At 37.0% G+C, this 22,869-nt stretch overlaps 2 protein-coding genes across 3 annotated transcripts in view; one reads left to right on the forward strand and one right to left on the reverse strand.

Annotated features, from left to right (window-relative positions):
• Positions 1 to 3,142: 3,142 nt before the first annotated feature.
• On the reverse strand, positions 3,143 to 13,693 carry memo1 (mediator of cell motility 1). The gene is made up of 9 exons (XM_067421789.1): positions 13,332 to 13,693; positions 10,114 to 10,195; positions 9,960 to 10,028; positions 9,740 to 9,852; positions 9,244 to 9,355; positions 8,308 to 8,450; positions 5,905 to 5,981; positions 5,197 to 5,301; positions 3,143 to 4,923 (listed from the first exon to the last, which is right to left on the reverse strand). Exons 1-9 carry the CDS (start codon positions 13,390 to 13,392, stop codon positions 4,792 to 4,794), a joined length of 894 nt encoding a protein of 297 aa, XP_067277890.1. The 5' UTR covers positions 13,393 to 13,693; the 3' UTR covers positions 3,143 to 4,791.
• A 1,122-nt stretch (positions 13,694 to 14,815) lies between these two features.
• Positions 14,816 to 22,869, forward strand: part of wdr27 (WD repeat domain 27) — a 90,034-nt gene continuing 81,980 nt past the window's right edge. For both annotated transcript variants that reach the window (XM_067421907.1, XM_067421906.1), the window contains exons 1-10: positions 14,816 to 14,933; positions 15,992 to 16,165; positions 16,839 to 16,983; positions 17,169 to 17,293; positions 17,803 to 17,916; positions 19,145 to 19,196; positions 19,308 to 19,378; positions 19,475 to 19,601; positions 19,724 to 19,826; positions 21,115 to 21,203. In XM_067421907.1, the coding sequence (XP_067278008.1) occupies positions 16,010 to 16,165; positions 16,839 to 16,983; positions 17,169 to 17,293; positions 17,803 to 17,916; positions 19,145 to 19,196; positions 19,308 to 19,378; positions 19,475 to 19,601; positions 19,724 to 19,826; positions 21,115 to 21,203 (982 nt within the window). In that variant the 5' untranslated portion in view covers positions 14,816 to 14,933; positions 15,992 to 16,009. The remainder of the gene's footprint in view (positions 14,934 to 15,991; positions 16,166 to 16,838; positions 16,984 to 17,168; positions 17,294 to 17,802; positions 17,917 to 19,144; positions 19,197 to 19,307; positions 19,379 to 19,474; positions 19,602 to 19,723; positions 19,827 to 21,114; positions 21,204 to 22,869) is intronic.

The following is a 22,869-nucleotide window of genomic DNA, read 5'->3' on the forward strand; positions in this document are numbered from 1 at the left end:
GATAACAGAAAACTAAGAAAAAGTCACGAAATGTGAAGTTTCACACAAGGACTTCTGGTAATGTCAGTTTAATGTAAATTATTAGATTATTTGTTATCTTTACTTCAAATATTATTTACTGTAAAAATTACACAAAATGTAAGAAAAACTTGATCCTGATCAGGAACAACAGTATGATCTAATATTGTGTTGGTCCCCCTTCTGCTGCCAAAACAGCTCTGGCCCGTCAAGGCGTGGACTCCACTATGAAGGTGTGCTGTGGTATCAGGCACCAAGATATTAGCAGCAGACCCTTTAAGTCCTGTAAATTGTGAGGTGGTGCCTCCATGGATCTGACTTGTTCATTCAAGTCAGATGCCACAGCTGCTCAATTAGGTTGAGCTCTGGGCACAAAACTAGGATATGGGATTAAGCCGGGATATCTTGGTGATCCTGGCTCAATTTATCCACTAATATAGAGTTATTATCGTTATCGTTCTTGGTGTGAGTGTGCCTTCAGGGTACGTTTACATGACAGCGGTCTACTAAATTTTGCATACAGATGACAAGATCACCAAGATAAACTGGCTTAATCCCTTAGTTTTGTGCAATAGGCCCCTGGGGAATTTAGAGACCAAGTCAACACCCTAAACTTTCTATCAGAACCAACATTAGTTTCATGAGCAATTTGAGCTACTGTAGCTCATCTGTAACTTGTAAATATACACAAATTTTGAATTTCATGGCTGTAACACACTCATAAAAGTGAAAAGATTAATCAAGTCTGCAATAATTAGGTGTACTGGTAATAGGTGAGGGTTTTGTGATTGGGTATAAAAAAGGAGCCTCTGCAGTCTTTGCAAGAAAAGATGGGTCAAGGCTCATCACTTTGTGCAACATTTCACAAAACATCAAATCAAATAGAGAACAGATTATGTTTTTTTTGGCATGCTGTCCAGGGGATGGCTCCCGGCTCTGATTGGGATTTTATCCCAAACCCAGAGTATTCCCCCCTGATGTGATAGACATAGACTAGAAAAAGATTGCATTGTATTATGGATTGTATTGATGTCCGACTAGCAATTATTAAACTGAAGTGAGCCGATGAAGAGGTGAAGGTATACTGAAACTCAACAAACAGGTAAGTCTGCAGTATATATATTTTTTGTCTTTGAGTTGATTAACTAAATGTGCTCCACTAGTGTTTAATTGGGTTTAATTATCAGAATGAGCCCCACTTGTGTTTTATGAGGTTTAATTATCTGAATGTGCTCCTAACAAACTTTGTTAATATATATATAAAAAAAAAAAAAAATCTAATTTCTCAATGCAAGATTGCAAAGAATTTAGCTCATGATAAAATAAATCTCAGTCTGCATAGGGAAAGGCAGAAAACATCTGTTGATGTGCAAAACTTCAAGCCCTCAGATGCCACTGCATGAGAAACCATCGTTGCTACTCTGTTAAATATTGCCACATGGGCTCGGGAGTTCTTTGAAAAACCGTTGTCCCTTAATACAATCTGTTGCAGCATCAATAAATGCTACTTGAATCTCTGTTATGCAAGGAGAGAGCGATACACCTGTTCAGTGCATATATGGCTATGGGTTTTCTGTGCCCGAGCTTATTTAGATGATCCAAAACACAGTGGAAATGTGTGCTGGGGGCAGATGAGTTCATGTTTCAGGTTGTTTTTGGAAAAAACAAAAATCGAGTTCTTAGTCCTAAAGACAAAAGGGACCATCCAGACTTTCATCAGCAACAGGTACAAAAGCAAACATCTGTCGTGGTATGAGGTGCATCAATGCAAATGGCATTTGTGAAGACGCCATTGATGTGGAGTCATATTTGGATTGTACAGATATATACTTCCATGGAGATGACATCTTTCCTGGGAAGCAAGACGATGCCAGTCCTCATTCTGCATGTGCTAAAACACAGTGGTTTCATAGACACTATACCTGCAGAAGGGATATGCTTGACTGCCTGCAGCCCAGATTTGCCTCCTATTGTAAATATGACCCATCATGAAATGGAGAATCAGACAGTGACGACCACAGACTGTTGAACAGCTGTCTTGAATCAGGCAAGATTGGGCAAACAATCTTGCCTAAAACTGCAGTTAGTATCCTCAATTAGTTAGTATCCTCAATTCCCAAATGATTAATAACTTAATTTGGAGTGTGCTGAAGCCATCAAAAATAATTAAGTTGGCCAGTGAAAACTTTGAAAATCTTTTCTCTGTACTTTTGTTGGTTAAAGAGAATTGACAAATCAAAGATTCTTGATTTTATTGCATTTTACAAAATGTTCCAACTCTTCTGGAAATGGAGTTGGATATTACGACATTATTTATTCTTCAGATGTTCTTGAATTGTTTTGATTGAGATATCTTTACTAATAGGAACCTGGGATTATTTAATGGCCATTGATATCGAAGCAGTAAACATCTATCTAAAGAATAAATAAACAGGAAGTTCTTTTTCCACCGGAATTTAGCTATACAGCACACACAATTAAAAGGTAAAGTGGTCTGCCATGCAGATGCGCTACACTGCGTGCTCTTCTCATTTAAAATAACTTCACAACAATGTAACAAAAGCACGACGCTGGCAAAGCAGGTCTGTTTGCAATATAAGTGGTGTGCTTTTTTCATGGTTGTTTGATGAACAGAATGTTCAAAAGAACATATTTTGAAATAAATTATCTTTTGATATTCAATGTCCTTCATGAATAAAAGTATTAATTTACTTCTTTCCAAAAAAACTAAACAAAAAAACCTTTTGAACAGCAGTGTTTCTACATTAAACAAGTTTCAGGATTAGTAAATGGTTACATTAACAGATGTGTTGCAAAAAACAAAAACAAAAAAATCTATAATAAATACAAAATGCGAAACTCATATCCACAGCAAATATACTCTCAACATGCTCATGATGACTGTGAAAACTTTTACAGCACACAAATCATTTAATTATTTAACTTAACACTAAGTATAATGTGGTTTAAATTCATGCATCCGCTAACTTTCGATAAAAAAAGGAAATTCAGAGAAATTAAATCTTGGCAGAGAAGCACATAACTCAAATGAATCTTGCCCTTCTCTGACTTCAATAACAAATTCACAAACACCAAGACGTGTAAAAGAACCACCACAGCATAGTAACTTTTGTCAATACACTTTATTGTTTCTTTGCAACATCAGCCATGACCCTTGTCATATCTGGCGAGAGTTCTGTAATGCTTCAATGTAACCTGAGATTCAAAAATGACTCCGCTAAGGAGCACTTCAATTAATCCTGACATAGATTTGACAACGTGTGAACTGTTATTTTCTCCGCAATAATAGTTAGAATAATAATAAACGGCACTAACATAAAAAATTCTAACAGTACAAGAACAGGTATAGTGATGGCTGAAGCTGATAATTATCTTCCCCTACTTTGAAAACAGTGAAAACTGATTAAAAAAAATAAAGACTAAATCAAGTGTAGATGAAGGGTTGACAAGGGTGGAGAGCAAAGGACAAAAAAAAAAAAAAAAAAAAAAAAACATGTTTAACACTGACCCAAGGCACATCTGCATGATATGACATGCTTTGTCTGTTTTCTGTTTTTGAGATTCTGGTTTGAGACATAAACCATGGTGGGGATGTTGCCGTTTTCCTTCCGATGGTTTCCCAGGAAAAATCTTGCTGCATTGTGCTCTTTGGGAGGCTTGGAGTAGACGCGTTAAAGAGGAAAGCCAGACAAAAGGCCTACGCCGCTCAGAAAATTCACCTGTGGCGGTTCCTCATACGGGTGTGCATCACTAACTAGTAGTCAGCTGTTAAACATGGCTTCTAACTTGCATGAAAAAAATAAAAAATAAAATCTGCCTTACCATTTAAAAGGTTGAAGGGAAAGAGGTTGAACCCTTAGAGGCTGAACGGGGTCAACCTGAACCAACATTAAATCAAACATGTACTGCACTTCTGTAGACTTCATACACTACTAAATGTTTCCACACAGTTTGAGATTATATGTCCAACGCATAGTAAAACTATAAAGCTAAATAATGGTAAATCACAAAGGGAAAATAAACAGAACAAAATATAAGAATCAGACTTTAATTTGACTACAATAAATGATTAGATGAAAGAAAAAATATGTTTTTGGTATATCCAGTACAGTGGAGGGTTAGTGGGAATTGTGTAGCCCTTTAAAAACTACAACAGGACCAATGCAGTAGCTGTTACTACAATTCTCAGGGTGTACATGGGCATGTTGCAGTCTGTCAGCTTCCTTTTTCAAATGATTTATCATTAGGCGAGACATATCATTTGTCATGTAGATTATGCAGACTTGCCAAAAGAGTGAAATGTTTTATTTATTTTACTTTATTTAAACTTTAAGTGTGTCTTGCTTTTAAATTACACAAGGGCTCATTGGATACCTAAAGTCCCCGGAGGGTCAAAAGCAGATTTTGCCTCATTAAGACCCCCCCCAACAAACAACAACAACATAAACAAAACCAACCAAAAATCTGACCTTGCAACACCCAAAAAAACTGCGGCTGAACTTCAAGCTATAGCATCATCCGAGTTGCCTCACGTAGAAAACAGGATACAGGGAAAGCTGTAGGAAGAGGAAGTTAGTATCTAATGTTACATCTGGATTCAGGGTGTGTATGAGGATTCCCAGCTGGGACAAGCTTTGCATGTCCTTCCTATAAGTAGAGGTGGGAAGGGATGGGCATATGCGGTCAGGGACAGGATAGGTAGTAGGGGATGGGGTCTTCTAGGAGGCTCCGCGGCTCCTTGGAGAGTTCACCTCAATGAACGATGAGAGCTCCAGCAGCGTAACTCACAGAGCTGTCCGACCAGTTTCGGCACTGGCTCGACTGCGCATAGTTTAGGAAAGAGAAGTTCATGTCTATGCCGTTCTTTTTCAGTTCCGCCACGGCCTGGTGAAGTGAGGAGAATCATTGGAGAGTCAACACTAAAGAGATACTTAACGGCAATCTTAAAAGCTTCATGATGAAAGACTAGAAAGCTGGCAAGACATTAGTCAAGGGGGAAAAAAAACATTAATAAAAGCTCTGCGAACGTTAAGTGCTAGACTAATTACCATGCTCACGGACTAGCCATTATTCACATTATTTTGCGTCTGCTTAATTAAGTCAACAATGGTTTGCTAAATAAAATGTGCCAGGGGAAATTCATTAGCTGGTACTTACATTTAGAAGAACGCCGATGGGATGGCGACCACAAATAGTATTATGATATTTCTTCAAGTAATTACTAAAGGAGATGGGGTCCAATTGTTCTATAATTCCCATTCCCTAAAAAAAGAAATGAACATGCATGTATTTCACTGAAAAACAAAACTGCCATTAATAATGTGGCCATTTTTATTTTATTTAGTTTTGATTACTCTCTAATGATGAAATATTGCATTAAACATCTGATGTAGCTTAATTGCACAACACACATCATAATCTGAAAATTTCAACTTTCAAAAATGAAGATGGATTTTCTAGGTTTTGTGTGCTCTATAGCTAAGGTAACTAGGTAATGAATGGATATTTCCTTAAAGGAGCTCCAGATCAAACAAGATCTTTGTCCTGCAAAAGACCCTACCGAGGCAAAAGTACTTTGCCCAGTTGGTAGGCCCTTAATGAGGTTTGGGTTGCTAAGAACATTTGCTATTTGACAGACTGTCATGGGTGGAAAGTATTAAAGTCAGTCTTTGAGTCACCGACTTCCACGTCAAAGTAACCATAACAATAACTCTAGCTTGGAGAAAAATTCCTCATCTTTTTTTTCAAGAACCACCAATAGGATTAGCACATTGTGTATCCCCAGAATGGGCCACTTGCATGTAACCCTCATATGTCAGACATTAAGCGAGTTACCAGAAGGAAAGGGCATAGAAATACATTTACCATTTTGTCAAGGTGCTCGATGGATCTGTAGATCTCTCCTTGACTTTCATCGTAGTAGGTGTAACGGAAACGTTGACCTGCAGAATAGATGATAAAAGTTCAAATTAATAATTTACCCGAATGAGACAGCTAAAAACAATCCACATCGGGGATATTTCTACGAGTTCCTACCCATGTAGATCTTTTCAAAACATTGATGCATTGGTGTATTTCCGTTCTGCCAAGTCTATGTAGGAAAAAGTCTAGCACATTGACGGAGAACGAGAGTTGAGAGAATGTCTGTGCTTCTGAGATGATGTGGGTGAGAAATGAAAGCATGCATATCTTCCTGACCAGATTCATGGCGCTTTCGTTATCATTCATTTGAGCTATACTTGATTTAGGGTGGTTCGCATTAATTTTTCCTTGAATAAATGAGCACAGACCATCTCAGATGCCTGTGGTGTTGTTGCTTATAACATGCTTTGTGCTTTTGGTGTATTTTAATTTCTGCATAATTCCAAGTACATTTAGTCATAAAAGTTTGCTTTACCAAACTAATTTCATGCCCACTTCTCTTCACTTTTGGGATTATAATTTCAATTTTTATTTTGTATTTCTATATTTTTGTTCTCTAAGGCCTTAAAGATTATAACGTTTCATATAAAGTTTGTGCTAAAGAATTAGTTTTACACTTTATATATGAAAATTTAACCCCATGGTTTACACACCCTCAAGCCACCCTAGATGTATATGCCTTTCTTCTTTCTGATGAACACAGTCAGAGTTATATTAAAACGTTGCTTCAGAGATTAGCATATTGCTTTGTATCAGTAGAAACCCTGGAGTATATTCAAATGATTGTGCTTTCCCCTCTCATATCCCCCTGAGACAAGAGATTTATGCATTTTATTTCTGGAAAAGTTCGTCCTATGATGCAAATTGACAATGTTTGGCCAAAGGCTAAAGACTACAGCCAGCAGAGGGAGCCATTTCCGCATGTTTTGAATCCGTGCATGGGGGATGGAGATCACACTCAGAGCTCAGCTCGCAGCTACAGGCACTCATTTAAACGGAGATATGGTGAGCAATGTAAGTCTTTTAACTTCTCAAATTAATTTCTATGAAAGTTAAGCTTGCAAAGGCATGAACTGAAACGCGCCAGACTGAACTGGCGTTGTGAATGTATGCCGCGAGTGTAGTCGCGATACCTCAGCTCTCATCACGAGAGCTCAGCTCATTTATCTGACTCCTGCAGTTAGTTGCTCAGTGCTGTGATACTCGCGCGGTGACTCACTCATTATATTGAACAGACACGTTCAGTTTTTAATTGTAGTGTCTTCTCTAACTCAGTCACAGTAATCAAGTTGGTGGCTTTGGGAATGGCCTCACAGGGCAGCGAAGCATTCTGGGAACTGTAGTCTTTCATTCCCATGGGACAAAAATAAATTTTCTGTCTTTTCTCAGTCTAGAAGGCACCAAATTCAAAAATAATTTCACATTTCTACTACATTGATGACCCAGTTTAAATACAGATTCATCTTCCCAGCGCTGAAGTACCCCTTTAATAAATATCCTGATGCTTCCAAGCTTTATAATGGCAGTGAATGGTTTTGAGTTTGAAGCTCATAAAAAGTGTATCCCTCCATCATAAATGTACTCCACACAGCTCCTGGGGGTTAATAAAGTCCTTCGGAAGCAAATCGATTCAATTTACGAACTTAAATTACGAGCATAACTTGCACAATGCATGACGTTGGATGTAGCGTAAGTTTAAACTGGGAGAGGTGTTACACTTTCTTCGTAAGTTGAATATGCAAGGCAGTCTGGCGGAAGATTTATAATTTACTTAATAAAGATTTGAATATGTATATTTTTCTTACACTTCGCTTCAGAAAGCCTTTATTAACTCCCCAAAGCCGTGTGGAGTATGTTTATGATGGATGGATGCACTATTTTGAGCTTCAAACTTGTTGGCCCCATTCATTGCCATTATAAAGCTTGGAAGTGTCAGGATATTTATTAATATAACTTGTGTTCATCAGAAAAAAGAATGTTATATACACCTAGGATGGCTTGAGGGTGAGTAAATCATGGGAGTTATTTTCATTTTAAAGTGAACTAATCCTTTAAGTGCTGCTTTTCATATTATATGCATATATAAGCACATATGTTACGGTTACATGCATGTTGCATATAACAAAATTGGTGTGTACAATTGAATAATGCTTTTTTTTTTTACAACAACAAAAAATTGAGAATTAGCAAAATCACTAATCGACTGACTGGTCGGTGTAAACCCTAGTAGATTTACTGCTCATTTTAACAAATAGGAATTCTTCACGGATTACTGACTGTGATTGATATTGACTAGTTTCTGTTTTTTTGCCAGTTAAAAATTAAAGTGTGTGAGCGGACACAAACCCCAGTGGCAAAAGTCAGAGGAGATGATGAAGAGATTGGAGGGGTCAGCCAGGTATTTGCTTAGCAGCTTGCCATATTCCTGCTCTTTAGATTCACTCAGAGCTCCCACCAGCACAGGGACGATGCTGAATTCATCTTTATGGCTGTTTTGAAACAAAGTACAGCAGAGAATCATTTGTCAAGTCCCAGATGGAGATTTGACATTAGCATGTTTAATAATATTCATTTGCTAATGAGTTTTGCATCACTCATTGAAACACTCTGGCCATGTCAAATCAATAGCCCAAAAAGGGTTTTCAGTTACACAAATTTCAGAGGTGTGAGTATAATGTGGGGATTTTTTTAAAATATATTATTACTGTTGCTCAGCAACTAATTGCTCTGCTTGGAAAAAATACCCAAATGTCTAATCAAACAAATTGAGGGGATGTTAGCTTTTCTATTCCCACATACTGTAATGTTTTAATGGCATAATGAAAGCGGGTGGTGGCTTCTGCATTAATAATAAAAAAAGTCACACACAAAAATAACAGAACATCCATCACAGCCAACTAATTAGGAGGTGCAGTACTATGTAAACAGATCCTGACAACATAATTAAAGGATCTGGCAGAGATGAATGTGCATTAGTGTGGGACTATAGGTCAATAATGCTGTGCATGGCTTCTGCAAAGATATGCAGTAAAACCTTGATAGATCCTTGCCAAATATAACAACCAGGTACTTGTGGAAACCACAAAGAGCTAAATCAATAGTCACGCATTTGTGTTGCTAGAACACAACACACAATGTTAAAAAGCAAAGGGTGAGACTTTGCATGTAAAAGGATGAATATGTTAAATATGCTACTATGTCCAGTACCACTTATACTCTTGGTTCCTTCAACCAAAAATTCTGTCAGGTGTAATGACAGAATGTTCACTGTCTGGTTGTTACCTCTCCATGGCTTTAGCAGTATAAGGCAGGTGCATCTCAATGCTGTGTTCATCTTCGTCTGTCTGCAGACTCATCCTCTCAAACATGCCCGTTTTCCAAAGATCAGCATAAACTGTGAGAGAGAAATGGGGGAGGATTTAAACCTCTTGTGTGTAAACTCATTGGCTTTCATTGAGGAGTTACGAACTGTATGCTGATTACACAAACCCAACATGAACACAATCAAATAAAAGATCATTGCTCATATTTCTATCGCACATTTGTCTTGCTAATAGCCAAAGACAACAGCTATTAGAAAACTATTGCATAACAAACATAGCCATTTACAAGTTGAAAATGTTGCAATCTCTTCTGCAAAGCTCCGTTTGAGAGCAAATGAGCCAGAAGTAAAAACAATCTGGGTGAACACCTTTCTTTGCATTGTTATTCAATCAGAATTTAATCCTGCCAGGGTTTCCGTTTTGAGAGTGGGCAGGGAGGAAATGAGATTCCTTACCCTTCTGGTCGATCCTCAGGTCATACAGTGGCGTTCTGTAGACCTCGGCGGGGGAGAGGGCACAGCGAGACAGCGGCACATGGTGAGAGGGGCCGAGAATGAACACCCTCCGACTGATGAATAAGAGAGCGCTGCGGTTACCTCTCTCCCCACAGCAAACTCAACATTACGGCTACTTCAAGAGAATTTAAAGAAGCTCTGATGACAGGGGGACACTTACGTGATTGAGGGGTCCACCTGCTTGTAGGCGTAAGCTGCACAAGCGCCACAGTAGGTGTAGCCAGCGTGCCTGCAAAGGACAGTCGTTTAAGAATGCAAAAACACTACAGAAACAGGAGCAAAAAAGAGGTTTGTCTGGTTTCACCCCCACATACGGTGCTATTATGGCTCTAGCTGGACCTGCTGTAGATTGTGCTTGAGATAACCAGCCCTCAAGTTGTGCGTTAAGCTGGGATCCTAAACGCAAAGATAGAGAAAAATCTCATTAGCAAATATGAGATTACAGACGTCATTTTACAGGTAGTTTGTATCACTGTGTATAAATGTTTTTATTCAATCAATGGCAGTTTTACAAGTCTTTCTTTATAATCTACATCATACAATACAAAGGATCAAGCTCAAAAAATCTGTCAAGACAATGTTCAAGCTGCATCACTACAATATTAACATTTTTGACCACAGAGACATCGATCTTGGCACCTATTAGCTGGGAGAGTTTCGATTGATTTCAAGAAATAAAAAAAATTAAGCCTATTTTACAACAATTGTGATTTTTATGCATTGTTTTCATGACAAACATTGTGTAGAATAAGTGATCATGTAGAAAATAAAACATTGAATTAATTCCGTTGCCATAAAAAAAAAAAAAAAAAAACAATGCAGTAAAAAAAAAAATTATATAATATTTATTCATCATAGTATCACCTCAGTACCCCAACTTGCTAAACAATCCAGCATTCAGCTATGGATTCCTCCCCATCCCTTCAATCATTCAAACAAAAAGTCAATAGGTGAAACTGCTGTCCATGTGTATGTTGATTTCAGCAATATTTCAGGCTCAGGCAGTGCCATTGTCCCAATTCTAATGACTTTCTTATCAGAGTCCGACAGGACAAGATAACAGTTATGAAGGCGGTGAACAGATGAACTTCAGCTGATACTGTGAAAGGAATAGCAACAATACAACCAATTTTGTCAAATTATAACAACTGTTAATCAAATCTCTAAATAATGAATTGTAATGAATCATACTATTACACCACTAATAATATTCCCAAGAGCAGCCAGGTGTACCAAATGTATTCATTTTAGTGTTGGACTGATATGGATTTTTAATGGCTGATGTGGACAGTAATCTCTACAGAGCTGTTCTAATTTATTAGAATGGAATGACATTGAAAAATTGTAGTTAGTAGTGTAATCCATTAGATTACACAATATAATCTGACTACTTTGATTACTTTTAACCCAACCTCATGTATCACATTTAACTAAATAGGAAAATATTGTGCCATATTGATATAAAAATACAAAGAGAAATATATTCTTTACATTTTTTTTTTAAATCGACAACATCAAGTGCATTAAACCGTACTTCAGGTTTCCCAAACTGATTTTTTTTATTTTATGGAACTGTAGGGGGTCTGTGAGTTTACTGAAAAACGAATAATTAAACAAATCATAAAAATGTAAAAGAAATAAGAAATTATTTTAAAATACAAATTATAATATAATTTGAAAGACAAACACCTTCCAAAGACATAGTAATACATGGTTAAATTACCTCCTGGGTGATAATTCAAATAATAACTAATATTTTCGTTTGCTATGCAATGTTACAATGTTGAGAAAACACTCCTTCAAAGTGAAATTATTTCTGTGAATCCAGTGGTCAAATACTTTGTGGCCTTTCAATTTGCCATGTAATAATAGCCACCTGACCAGTGGGCTGGTCTGTGTGTGTAATTTCACAAAACTAGGAGACTTTCTGAATGCATTTAAGGTATATGCTTGTGTATGCTATGCTTTTTTTGTTTGTTTAGAAATTAAACAGAAAAAAAAAACAAGATTAGCTGCAACCTGGCCAATATATCAATTTAGTACAAATGAAGAATACCAGTAAAAATTACCAACTGTAGTAATTGTATTGTTCGAAAGCTATGAATGATGCCTACAATGTTTTGAGAGAGAGAGAGAGAGAGAGAGAGAGAGAGAGAGAGAGAGAGAGAGAGAGAGAGAGAGAGAGAGAGAGAGAGAGAGAGAGAAATTATAATTTTTTATAAAAATAATTTTTAAAAAAATATTTTAATATATATATTATTTGATAGAAATGGATCTTCTAGAATACACAAGACAAGTTTTTTGTTTCACAAAACAAGATCTCTAAATATGGTGGCAGCATGCAGGGCACAGGTTATCATGTAAAGTAAAGGCCAGCAGACCGATATCTGTACACTGCAAAAATGTGTGATCTAGTGTGTGTGTGTGTAGCACTGAGCTTTTGTCATGCTTCCTTTGTTACTGCATGAGCAACAGAAAGAAAGAAAGAAAAAAAACCACCAACGGCCATCTAAAGACTTTCATGTGCTGACTGTGCTTACTGTATTTGCTGGAATGGAACTGGACAAATGAATGCTGACGATATAACAATAAACAGCATTTCTTGACATGTAACATATGGTTTGATTCTCCATGAAAACACAACTGTCACGTACAGCTGTTATATGAACTTCATCAAATAGCTTTAGCCGTTAGCAGGGTAAATCCAGTCTTCAGAATTGCGGCAGAGGTTTGCCTATCTGGATTTACCGATCAGGCAAAGTAGGGCTGGGTAAAGTTGGTGTGGATGGTATATTAATCTGTGGTATTAGTTGGTGTAGTTGGTGTGCATAAAAGATGATTCACACACACCGGCTATAGGCTAACCCGCTAACTGCTGGCCTGTTTTTGTTCTCAGCTGCTGATACACACAGAGAAGCCACACATATACAACAGACACACACAAATAAACCAACAATAGGCATATATGAGAGGAACACGAGAGTCTGGTCGTTTTTTTTTTTAAATAATGGCCCATGGATTTAAATGCAAGTGGTTCTAGTTTACTCAATGAAAAGCAGAAATAATCATTCAAAAGCATTTCTAACATATAAACTAATTCACGAAATTCTAATTTAAACGCCAGGACCAAGTAAATGCTTTTGTTTACAGAATAAGATAGCAGAATGAAATCTATTTAAGTATATTTTCACTAAATTAAGCTGACATGTTTTGGTTTGCATTTAAAACAAAGGTGGTTCTCTTTAAACAGGATGACAGCTCAGAAAAAAAGGGTATAAATGTAAAGAAACACGCTCTTAAACCATTTTAACCTCGGCTATTTAATAATTCCCAGCTGATCACACAGGCTGTGTCAAAAAAATATATCAATGAGCTGCCTACCTAGGCAGCATTTTGGCTATCATGGTGCTGACCGTTCCAGAAATGCTGTCTAAGTAGGCAGCTCACTGGGTTTTGAGACACCACCAGGCTCACACACATTGGTGTTAAGCAGGACACCGGACCTCAGGCCCGGGCCGCTCTCTGGCTCTACCTGAGGCCGTGTACCAGCTGCCGGCGTGGCTCGCTTCTCTGCACACCATCCGGTTCGACATCTTGGTGCCCGCGCCGCCTATCTTGGTCCAATAAAACCTCGTCGGTGGGGGGAAGAATGAACTAAAACACTAGGAAAAATGCTAGCCCAAAAAGTATCTGCCTGTGTTGAAGCTGCGTGACTTAAGAAGGAGTATTTTATATCTTGATATAAAGGTGATACATACAAATGACAATACGCAAAAATATAAAGAGGTTGATAGTCTAGCAGTGAAGAACAAAGATCCAACCAGTTCATCCGCTCGCTGCCAAGTTTGTCTCTGTTATCCGGATGGGCAGGTTTGGCCCTTCTCGGTTTCCGTTCCGTCAGAAAATCTGGGTGGGGAGAGTTGATTGACCGACTACAACAATAGACTGATTGGTCGATGGAGATTTAAGGCGTGTCCATGAGCCTGCATATGTAGCTAACGCTTAGATTATTGGATAGCTCAGTGTGTTTGGCTGAGACTCATTGGCGGAAAACATTATGTGGGCGTGGACTCGCAGACCGTTGTGTTGCAAAAAACATCATTTCAGCATTTGTACACATAGGATTAAATACACTTTTGGTGTTAAAGAAATGAGTTTTTCTCCCTTGCAACGATATTTTTTTTGTGATTGTACTAACTGTACTAAATTGTACCAAAATAATCATATCTCTTTTCTATAATTGTGATAAAGACGTGAATGTGATAAAGATGTGAATATGAGGATATTGACAACATGCTAACATTTATAATTTTATATTCACAAATGTTTAATATCTAAATGTATTCCATTTTATAAAGATTTTTGTAGTGAGCTTGGATTAAGAGCTTGAATATATGCATTAACCAAACTATCCTAAATCTATGTTTCATATTTTATTGTACAAAATATAACCTGCTGTTCCTCTTTGACGTCTTACTATTGATGTTTCCTTTTTGCTTTAATTTTTTTATTCTTTTATAATTGTTCATTGCAACTCAATTTGTAACACAACCATAGACTGACTGCAGTCACCACCAGAGGGCATTGTTGCATAGAAGATTAATTCCCTGTCTTTTAAAATTGATTCTGTTTTTCCTACAAGTTTGTGTAGTTAGTTGGGCAGTTTGTGTAAATAATTAAAAATCAGAGGCAACAGATCAGCTGCTCTACGAAAAAAAATCGTATCCAAAAAAATGTATCCAATCAATCCGTCAACTGATCAGTTTGGTATTCATATTAGACTTAAACAGCGTCGTCAATTGTTATTATAGACATTAAATAATATTTGGAATAAACAAGACACAAAACTCCCACAAATCTACTGTGTCCTATCAGCATGTATTTTGTCACTGTACTGTATATACTCACAAATGATTTAATTATTAAAAATTGCCTAATCCTTCAAGCCAATATTGCAATTGTCCCTTCTGGTGTGCCGTCCTGAGAGGTTCCCGTTTCCAAAGCAACACGACGCAATTACAGGCCAAAAACTGAAACGCACAAACGTTTGAACGCCAGTCAGTTAACTTACTATTTACACATATATGAGTAAACCGTTTGTAAATACTTAACCAGCAACACAATTTCCTTTCAGGTGCGTGATGAACATAATAAACGTTTAACGTTAAAGCTGATGTCATTGGCACTTTCTGCGAATCCATTGTAACGTTACAAAAAACGGCCTATAACTCAAAAAAACGTAGAGCTAGTTTTCAACAAAAGCCAGGTCAGTGAAAGCAGGTGCGTAACCTTCAGAGGATGACAGTTGAGTTTTTAAAGCTTTCTCTAGCTAACCTTAGTTTGGGACCAGTTTGCTAATTTATAGTTTTTAATTAGCACATTTCTCATTAAATATATTTTTCTGTACAGTAACCAGTAACTTGGTTAGTATGAGTTTGATAAATACAGTCGAAATTACAAATTGTGAAAATTAAAATTTGCTGAAATTATTTACTTCCCGACATTTTCTAAATGGGTCGAATTATGTTTGTTTTTTGTTGTTGTTTTTTTTACGTTATTCTTACAGCTGAATATTACACTGTGTTAATTAAAGTTAATAGCTACATATTCCATTCATGTTTCAATGAATTTAACAGATTATGTTAAAATTATGATGTTGGAAGCTACATTAAATAATGATGGGACAAAACAAATCCCTGTTTTAAGAGAGGGATTTCTGAGTTTCAACAATGTCTGCTTTTCATGCTTGATGAATTTATTGTTATATGAATGTTTATCAAACATGGCAAATAGGTCTAAAAAACAAAAACATGTTTTCTTACCCACTGATGCTTTATAAATATCTCATGGGACGACGGAGATTAAGGTCTTAACAGTAGGCCTACCTGTTTTTGAAAAGGAAAACAAGCAATGGTAACAGGTGTCCCCTACCAGATTATTACCCCCAAATCCCAGGTAGGGTTAGGTACAGTAGAGTTAAGAGCTCATCAATTGGCTGTTTACAACCTCCATCTATAATTACTAGTACTGTATAAAATAGATTAATCAGAAAATATTTACAATAAACCCTTATTGCATGGGCCCCTAGGTTATAGCCTGGGTTATTTTATGCGTTTATCCACCCCTGCTAACCATGTTGTACTGTATTCGTACTGTTTTCTATTCAGACTTTCCCATTGTGTGTTGTTACAGGTGACTATTGGGGACTCCATGGCTGCTGTGACCTCGGAGCAGTATTTTGAAGAGAAGTTTGCTGTAACTTGCAATAAGCCAGTGTCCCACCTGCAGCTGGCCTGCTGCCCTTCCCACTTTGCTGTCCCATGGCAGGACAAGAATATAAGGATTTATGAAAACCATAACCTGGAGGTCTTTATGCACTTATATCTGTTTTAAACAAATACCACAATGAAACGTAATGTTTTTGAAAGAAGTCTTTTATTATTTGATAAAAAATTCCAGTACAAATAATAATGTGCAATATTATTACAATTTATAATAATAAAGTTCTAAAATATGTTGGTTTATATATTTAAATATTTTTTTAAATGTACTTTATTCATGTGATGGAAAGTTGTCATCTAATATACTGATTTGCTGCTCAAGAAACATTTCTTATTATTAGCAATGCTGAAAACAGTTTTTTTTTTTTTTGAAATTGTGATACTCTAAGAAGTTTGGGTTTAGTAATTTTTCAAATGTATTTTTAAAAAAAGACACGTTTATACAGAAAGAATGCATTCAATTGACCAAACAATCAAATCTTACAAAATATGTCAAATAAATGCTGTTATTTTAAGCTTTATATTCATCAAACAATCCTGAAAAATGTATTACAATTTCCACCAAAATATTAAGCAGCAACAACTGTTTTCTCATCATGTGACACAGTACATCTGTGTATAAATTACATTTTTAAAATAGAATAAAATAAAGTTATGATCATTTGTAATAATATTTCATGTTATTATAATGTTTACTGTATTTTTATAACATATATTTAGGATTAAATGTATAAAACTGATTTGAATGTTTCCTCTAGTCTCCCTTGGAACTTACTGGTCACCATTGCGATGTGTCTGCCATGGTGTTTGGGACAGTGAGTGATCGTTTCATCTTCTGTAGTGCTTCTGAAGATTATGTTATTGTCTGGGACATCCATCGCTGCTACAGACAAATCAAAGAAGGTAATAAGTGCCTGTAGGTTTAAAAAATAAATAATAAAAAATATAAAATAGATTTTATAAATAAATAAAAACAGAATAAAAAAATCTGAAATCATACAGAAATATAAATGGTTGCTCTCAAGAATGTCTTTTTTTCCTTCTTTTTCTTTTTGCCTTATCTCACAGCCATGACATCTGTGTTCCAGGTTTAATTGCCTCAGGTAGAGTTGTTGGCACATTGCTCGGCAGGGTGGTGCATCTGTCACTATGTCCACTGAGTGCAAAAGTGGCAGCTTGCTCAGGCTCCAGAGTTGTTCTATTGAATGTAGAGGTATGAAATAAGATGCACACCATTTTTGTTCAGTGAATTGAAAACAAAAGCAGTTGTGATGAAACAGTAAAAGCGAAAAAATGCCTTTTTGACCCATATCCAGATGAAACGCTGAACAAAGCTTGCATGCAGAACATTCCATTACTCAGACTGTGATTGACCAGCCCATAAAGATGAGAGATAACATTGAAACACTCAGTAAAAACAGCAGTAAATCAGTATCAAAAAAATCTGAAAAAGCCCCTCGTCGACTTCTGATTTGTATAATAGTATTAACTTAAAAATGATAGTCTGTGCTGTATGTAGTAAAACACCTTTCAATGAAATGATACAACAATATAAATATTTTTCATTAAGATAAACAAAGGCACAAAACTGAGGCTACTATATATATATGTGTGTGTGTGTGTGTGTGTGTGTGTGTGTGTGTGTGTGTGTGTGTGTGTGTGTGTGTGTGTGTGTGTGTGTGTGTGTGTGTGTGTGTGTGTGTGTGTGTGTGTTTTCTATAGAAAGAGGAAGTGCTTGGAGTGTTGAAAGCTCATCTTGGTCCTGTGACTGCATCAGAGTTCTGTCCATGGGACGCTAATCTTCTCATCTCAGTCTCAGAAGACAGAACATTCAAGGTACAGATACGATACAAACCAGAACAGCATGACTGTACCTGTACTAAATATGGATTTTGTACATTTTTGTTATATGCACACATTACTTAAATGTGTGTGTGTGTGTGTGTGTGTGTGTGTGTGTGTGTGTGTGTGTGTGTGTGTGTGTGTGTGTGTGTGTGTGTATACACCGATTAGGCATTACATTATGACCACTGACAGGTGATGTGAATAACACTGATTATCTCTTCATCACGGCACCTGTTAATGAGTGGGATATATTCGGCAGCAAGTGACCATTTTGTACTCAGAGTTGATGTGTTGGAAGCAAGACATTTGGGCAAGCGTAAGGATTTGAGTGAGACAAAATAAGGCAGAAAGGTGTCAGAATACACAGTGCATCGCAGTTTGTTGCGTATGAGGAGATCAGTCAAGGTCACCGTGCTGACCCCTGTCCACTGCCGAAAGTGCCAACACTTGAGCATCAGAACTGGACCAATGGAACAAAGTGGCCTGGTCTGATGAATCACTTTTTCTTGTACATTACGTGGATGGCAGGGTGCATGTTCCCTGCTTACCTGGGGAACACATGGCATCAGGATGCACTATGGGAAAAATACAATGATGCTTTGGACAATGTTCTGCAGGGAAACCTTGGGTCCTGCCATCCTTGTGGATGTTACTTTGACACGTACCACCTGCATAAGCATTATTACAGACCATGTACACCCTTTCATGAAAACGACTTCCTGATGGCTGTGGCCTATTTCACCAGGATAATGTGCCCTGCCACAAAGCAAAAATGGTTCAGGAATGGTTTCAGGAGCACAACAAGTTTGAGGTGTTGACTTGGCCTCCAAATTCCCCAAATCTCAATCCAATCAAGCATGTTCCTCGCTTTTACTGGACTTAAAGGATCTGCTGCTAACATATTGGTGACAGATACCACATCACACCTTCAGGGTTATTGGAGTCCATGCCTTGACGGGTCAGGGCTATTTTGGCAGCAAAAGGGGGACCAACGCACTATTAAAAAGGTGGTCATAATGTTGTGCCTGATATATATATATATATATATATATATATATATATATATATATATATATATATATATATATATATATATATATATATAATTTTTTTTTTTTTTACAGACCTTGCCTGTAAAACTGGGAGAATGTCCCCATCAAATTTTAGCATAAAAATATATATAATTATTATATATAAAATTATTTATTTTTTGTTTCAGATATGGGATGTGAGGAAGGGAGATATTTTCTTTGAATCTGCTGTTCTATCAGGTCAGTATAGTTTCTGACACCAATATTTATACAACAGAAATGGAAGTTCTTCAATCATGTAATAGCCTGTAAATGTAGAGAATATGTACTGAAGATATTTCTGTTTCACAGCGTTTCCACTGCTTAGTCTGTTCTTCATGGAGCAAAACAGTCAGTTTATCACAGGGTCTGGTGATGGACAGGTCAGTCATATACACACACACACACACACACACACTCGGCCTCTTTTGTACAATCCACATATCACTTATTTCATGCTGAAATCTCTGTGATTCAAGCTTTGGTGCTACACTCTCCCTGTGGACCACAAATGCCGCTTGGTGACAAAACTGGACATTTCGAAGCTTGAACAGAAGCATGAGAGAAACCTCAAGAAAATCAACCCACCTGAAATTAGAACAGATGGTAAGAAAAAAAACCACAAGCCACAATTCAGACTGCGTATGACTACTGTTTTTATGTGCCTACCTCACTGTGGAAAACGATACATCTGTTTCAGTGTAAGCTTTATCTGTGTGCTTTGCTAGGAACAACTCATAATGATGTGAGAGGAACAGTGGAGACAGCAAAGCCTGTTCTGAGAATCTGGGCACAGAGACCACAGTCCAGCCATGCTAGCCTGCAGCAGAGGTCTGTCTTTTGCCTGTTTTAGTTGTTCACCACTATCTGGTTGTACAGTTGTGGAATTTTTGGGGTGAGAAATGATGCAAGGCAGACATGGGAAGGTTAGATTGCACGTACCACAATTTGTTGAATTGTAGTTGCCCTATTTTCAATGTTGTTCATTTAAAACTGCTTACTGTGGCATATTATTAGTCAGATCTTTATTAGGTGGCTAAAATGAATTTCAAAAGTATAGCGTATGTATTAACAGTCAATACTGTTGATGTCACAACATTGTAAAGTTTTGGCAGCGATATAGAGCATGCTATTCCTTTCTTCAGTGGTGTACAAAATCATTAATGCAGATATTTCGACAGCCACGGCAGGAAACTTCCGAATAGGAAGTCATTATACCCCTGTTACTGGTTTAATGCTGTCCAAACAACAGTTAGAGCTATGACAAATTGGTTGGAAGCACAAGACAGCTGTGGGGTGTAGGTTATGTCATGATTTTAGCCCTGCCTTTCAGGGCCAGCCCGAGGCAATAAAAGCAAGCATCCTCAAGTTAAAGCAAGAGCACCCTCAGTTTATACTGTAATAATTGGGAAACGCGCGAGTGCGTTTGTGGGTTTGCATCAAAGGGTTTCAATTTACAACATGTTTTTGCAGCGTTGAGAAATGAAGCCATTCACAGACATGTCAGTTTATCATGAATCTTGTCATTATATGTTAATTGTAATATTATATATTAAAGGAATGTCTGCAGACACTAATAATCTTCACTATCATATGCAAGGTCACAACAACAACTTTGTTTTCCACAATATTAATACTAACCACTTTAATTTTATTGCAATATAAAATAAATAGAATTTCTACTTTTACACACTCATGTTTAGCTGTAACTGCATCGATTCTTCACATTGCCCCAGTGATTCATAGAAAACAACATGTTAACCCAACAACTCTAGTTTATTGGACTGGAAAGATGACCCTTGACCCCTGCCACTTCATGATTTGCAATGCAATAAGACAGGTCTGAATCCCAACTTAAATCAAGTTTTTCAATGCTTTAGTGCAGTTTTCCTTTAGAACAAGCTTGTGCAATATCTAATCATAGTCTGCCACTCTATTTTCGAATGAATATTACAGGCTTTCATAGATGTTCTCAATTTGAAAGACTACAGTAGGCCTATACACAATAGAGATAGTTTTCTTTTTTTCTTTTTTCTCTTGTACTCAGTGACATTAACCAGGCCTAATTTCATTGTAGTGTCTTTTGTCAAACAGTCCCTTCTTTGTACTTTTTCCATAGAGGAATTTGTTTGTGGATCGGAAGTACTGATGGGCTGTATCTGCTTGACCTGGATACTTCAGAGCTTCTCATGATTCTTCCACTCAAAGGCATAATAAGTATTCACTTAACTCTTGGAGATACTTGTTTTAAGTTTAGATTGACCAATTTGTCAATTTGTGTATTTTTTTTAAAGGGGGGGTGAAACACTCAGTTTCAGTCAATCTCATGTCAATCTTGAGTACCTATAGAGTAGTATTGCATCCTTCATATCTCCAAAAGTCTTTAGTTTTATTATATTTATAAAAGAAATATAGGCTGTACCGAGTCTCTCCAGAAAAAACCGAGCGCCTGGAGGCGTATCGTGTGGGCGGAGCTAAAGAATGACCAGCGCGCAAAGCGGTGACGTCCTCAAGCGTGGAGAAACTCATGGCTATCGAGCTCAGCTAATAGATATATGATCCAGAATCATTCGGAGGCTGAAATAAATTGAACAGGAGAAACAGCAGCAGCAGGACGTCCGTATCTGTAGTATGTACTGTATTTAGTAGCCTGTCAACATTTGTGTCTTTACTCGCAGTTTATGAGGACATGATTCGGTTTATGGACTATTGTATGCAACTAAACCTCAGCAGTAGCAAGCAAAACGGTTTTGCACATCAGACTAGTGTAACGTTATACATAGAACAACAATGGAGTCCGTTAGCGCATTTGAATGACGAAGCACGCAATCGTGTCGTTTACTGATGTTTACTCACGCAACGAGCCAACAGCATAGACATTTGAAGCAGTTTTACTCACCGGCTGCTTCCAAAGCAGGATCGAACCTTTATCGCTGGGACCGCTCCGTCAAAAACACACTTCTTTGGTATGATTTGGTGAAGTCCTGACTAGGCAGGTGCCGATATCAATTTTTCATGTTGCGATTAATTGCTGAAGTTTTATCACGATATACGTTATTATCACGATATTCAAATAAGTTGCAAAAAAAAGTGTTGCCATAGCATAACAGCTTTAAGAACTATTTTTGTAATAACAAAAATAACTGAATGTTTAAATACAATAGTGCACCAAAAATATATACAGCTCTGGAAAAAAAATTGATTTTTTTCAGAGCTGTAAAAGTACAATTTTCAAACAGATTAAAGTGCAAAAGAATTAGGCTATAAAGAAAAACAGGTAACAAATTACAACAAGGTCTCATTATTTAATGCATTAACTAAGACTGAGCAATAGCTACATTTGGTACAGAAAGTATGTTTTTGGTAATGTTAGTTAAGAAATACTGATCGTTGTTAGTTTTATCTTAGGTCCATAAAAAGTTATTTTGATTTGATTGTAATGTTATTAAACAGTAACTAAGAAATTAACATTACTTAGAATGATTCATTCTTTGTAAGCATTTTTCATTGTCAGTTTGGTAATAATGAAGTCGTATCTCAAAGTTTTACTGAACAATAACAAATAATTAGAACAGTTCTAATTATTAGGGCATGTTGTAGTCCAGATTAAAACATAAAAATGTTTAAGTTTAAAAAAATAGCCTATTAAGTCTTTAAGTATTTGTTGCTGTGATGAACAACATTGAGATTACAAAAAACGAATGGCTCTTTTAAAAACTATAGGCGTTTTGTTTTGTTTGCGGGGTTTCCAGGGTAACCGCTGCATTCTGCAGTTCATCAGCGCCCTCTGCTGTCATTGAGCGGCACTTCAGCAGCGCGTCTCCTTCACCGGTTCAGTCCCTATGGTTCAGTCATGGGCTTGTTGGGCTTGTTT

This window comes from Pseudorasbora parva, chromosome 17 (genome assembly GCF_024679245.1).
Source record: "Pseudorasbora parva isolate DD20220531a chromosome 17, ASM2467924v1, whole genome shotgun sequence".
Lineage (NCBI taxonomy): Eukaryota > Metazoa > Chordata > Actinopteri > Cypriniformes > Gobionidae > Pseudorasbora > Pseudorasbora parva.

Coding starts and splice junctions, on each gene's coding strand:
- memo1 (XM_067421789.1), bottom strand. CDS start 13,392: ATGTCGAACCGGATGGTGTGCAGAGAAGCGAGCCACGCCGGCAGCTGG. Junction 10,196..13,331: donor CAGCTGGTACACGGCCTCAG/GTAGAGCCAGAG, acceptor CTTTGCGTTTAG/GATCCCAGCTTAACGCACAA. Junction 10,029..10,113: donor GCTAGAGCCATAATAGCACC/GTATGTGGGGGT, acceptor TGTCCTTTGCAG/GCACGCTGGCTACACCTACT.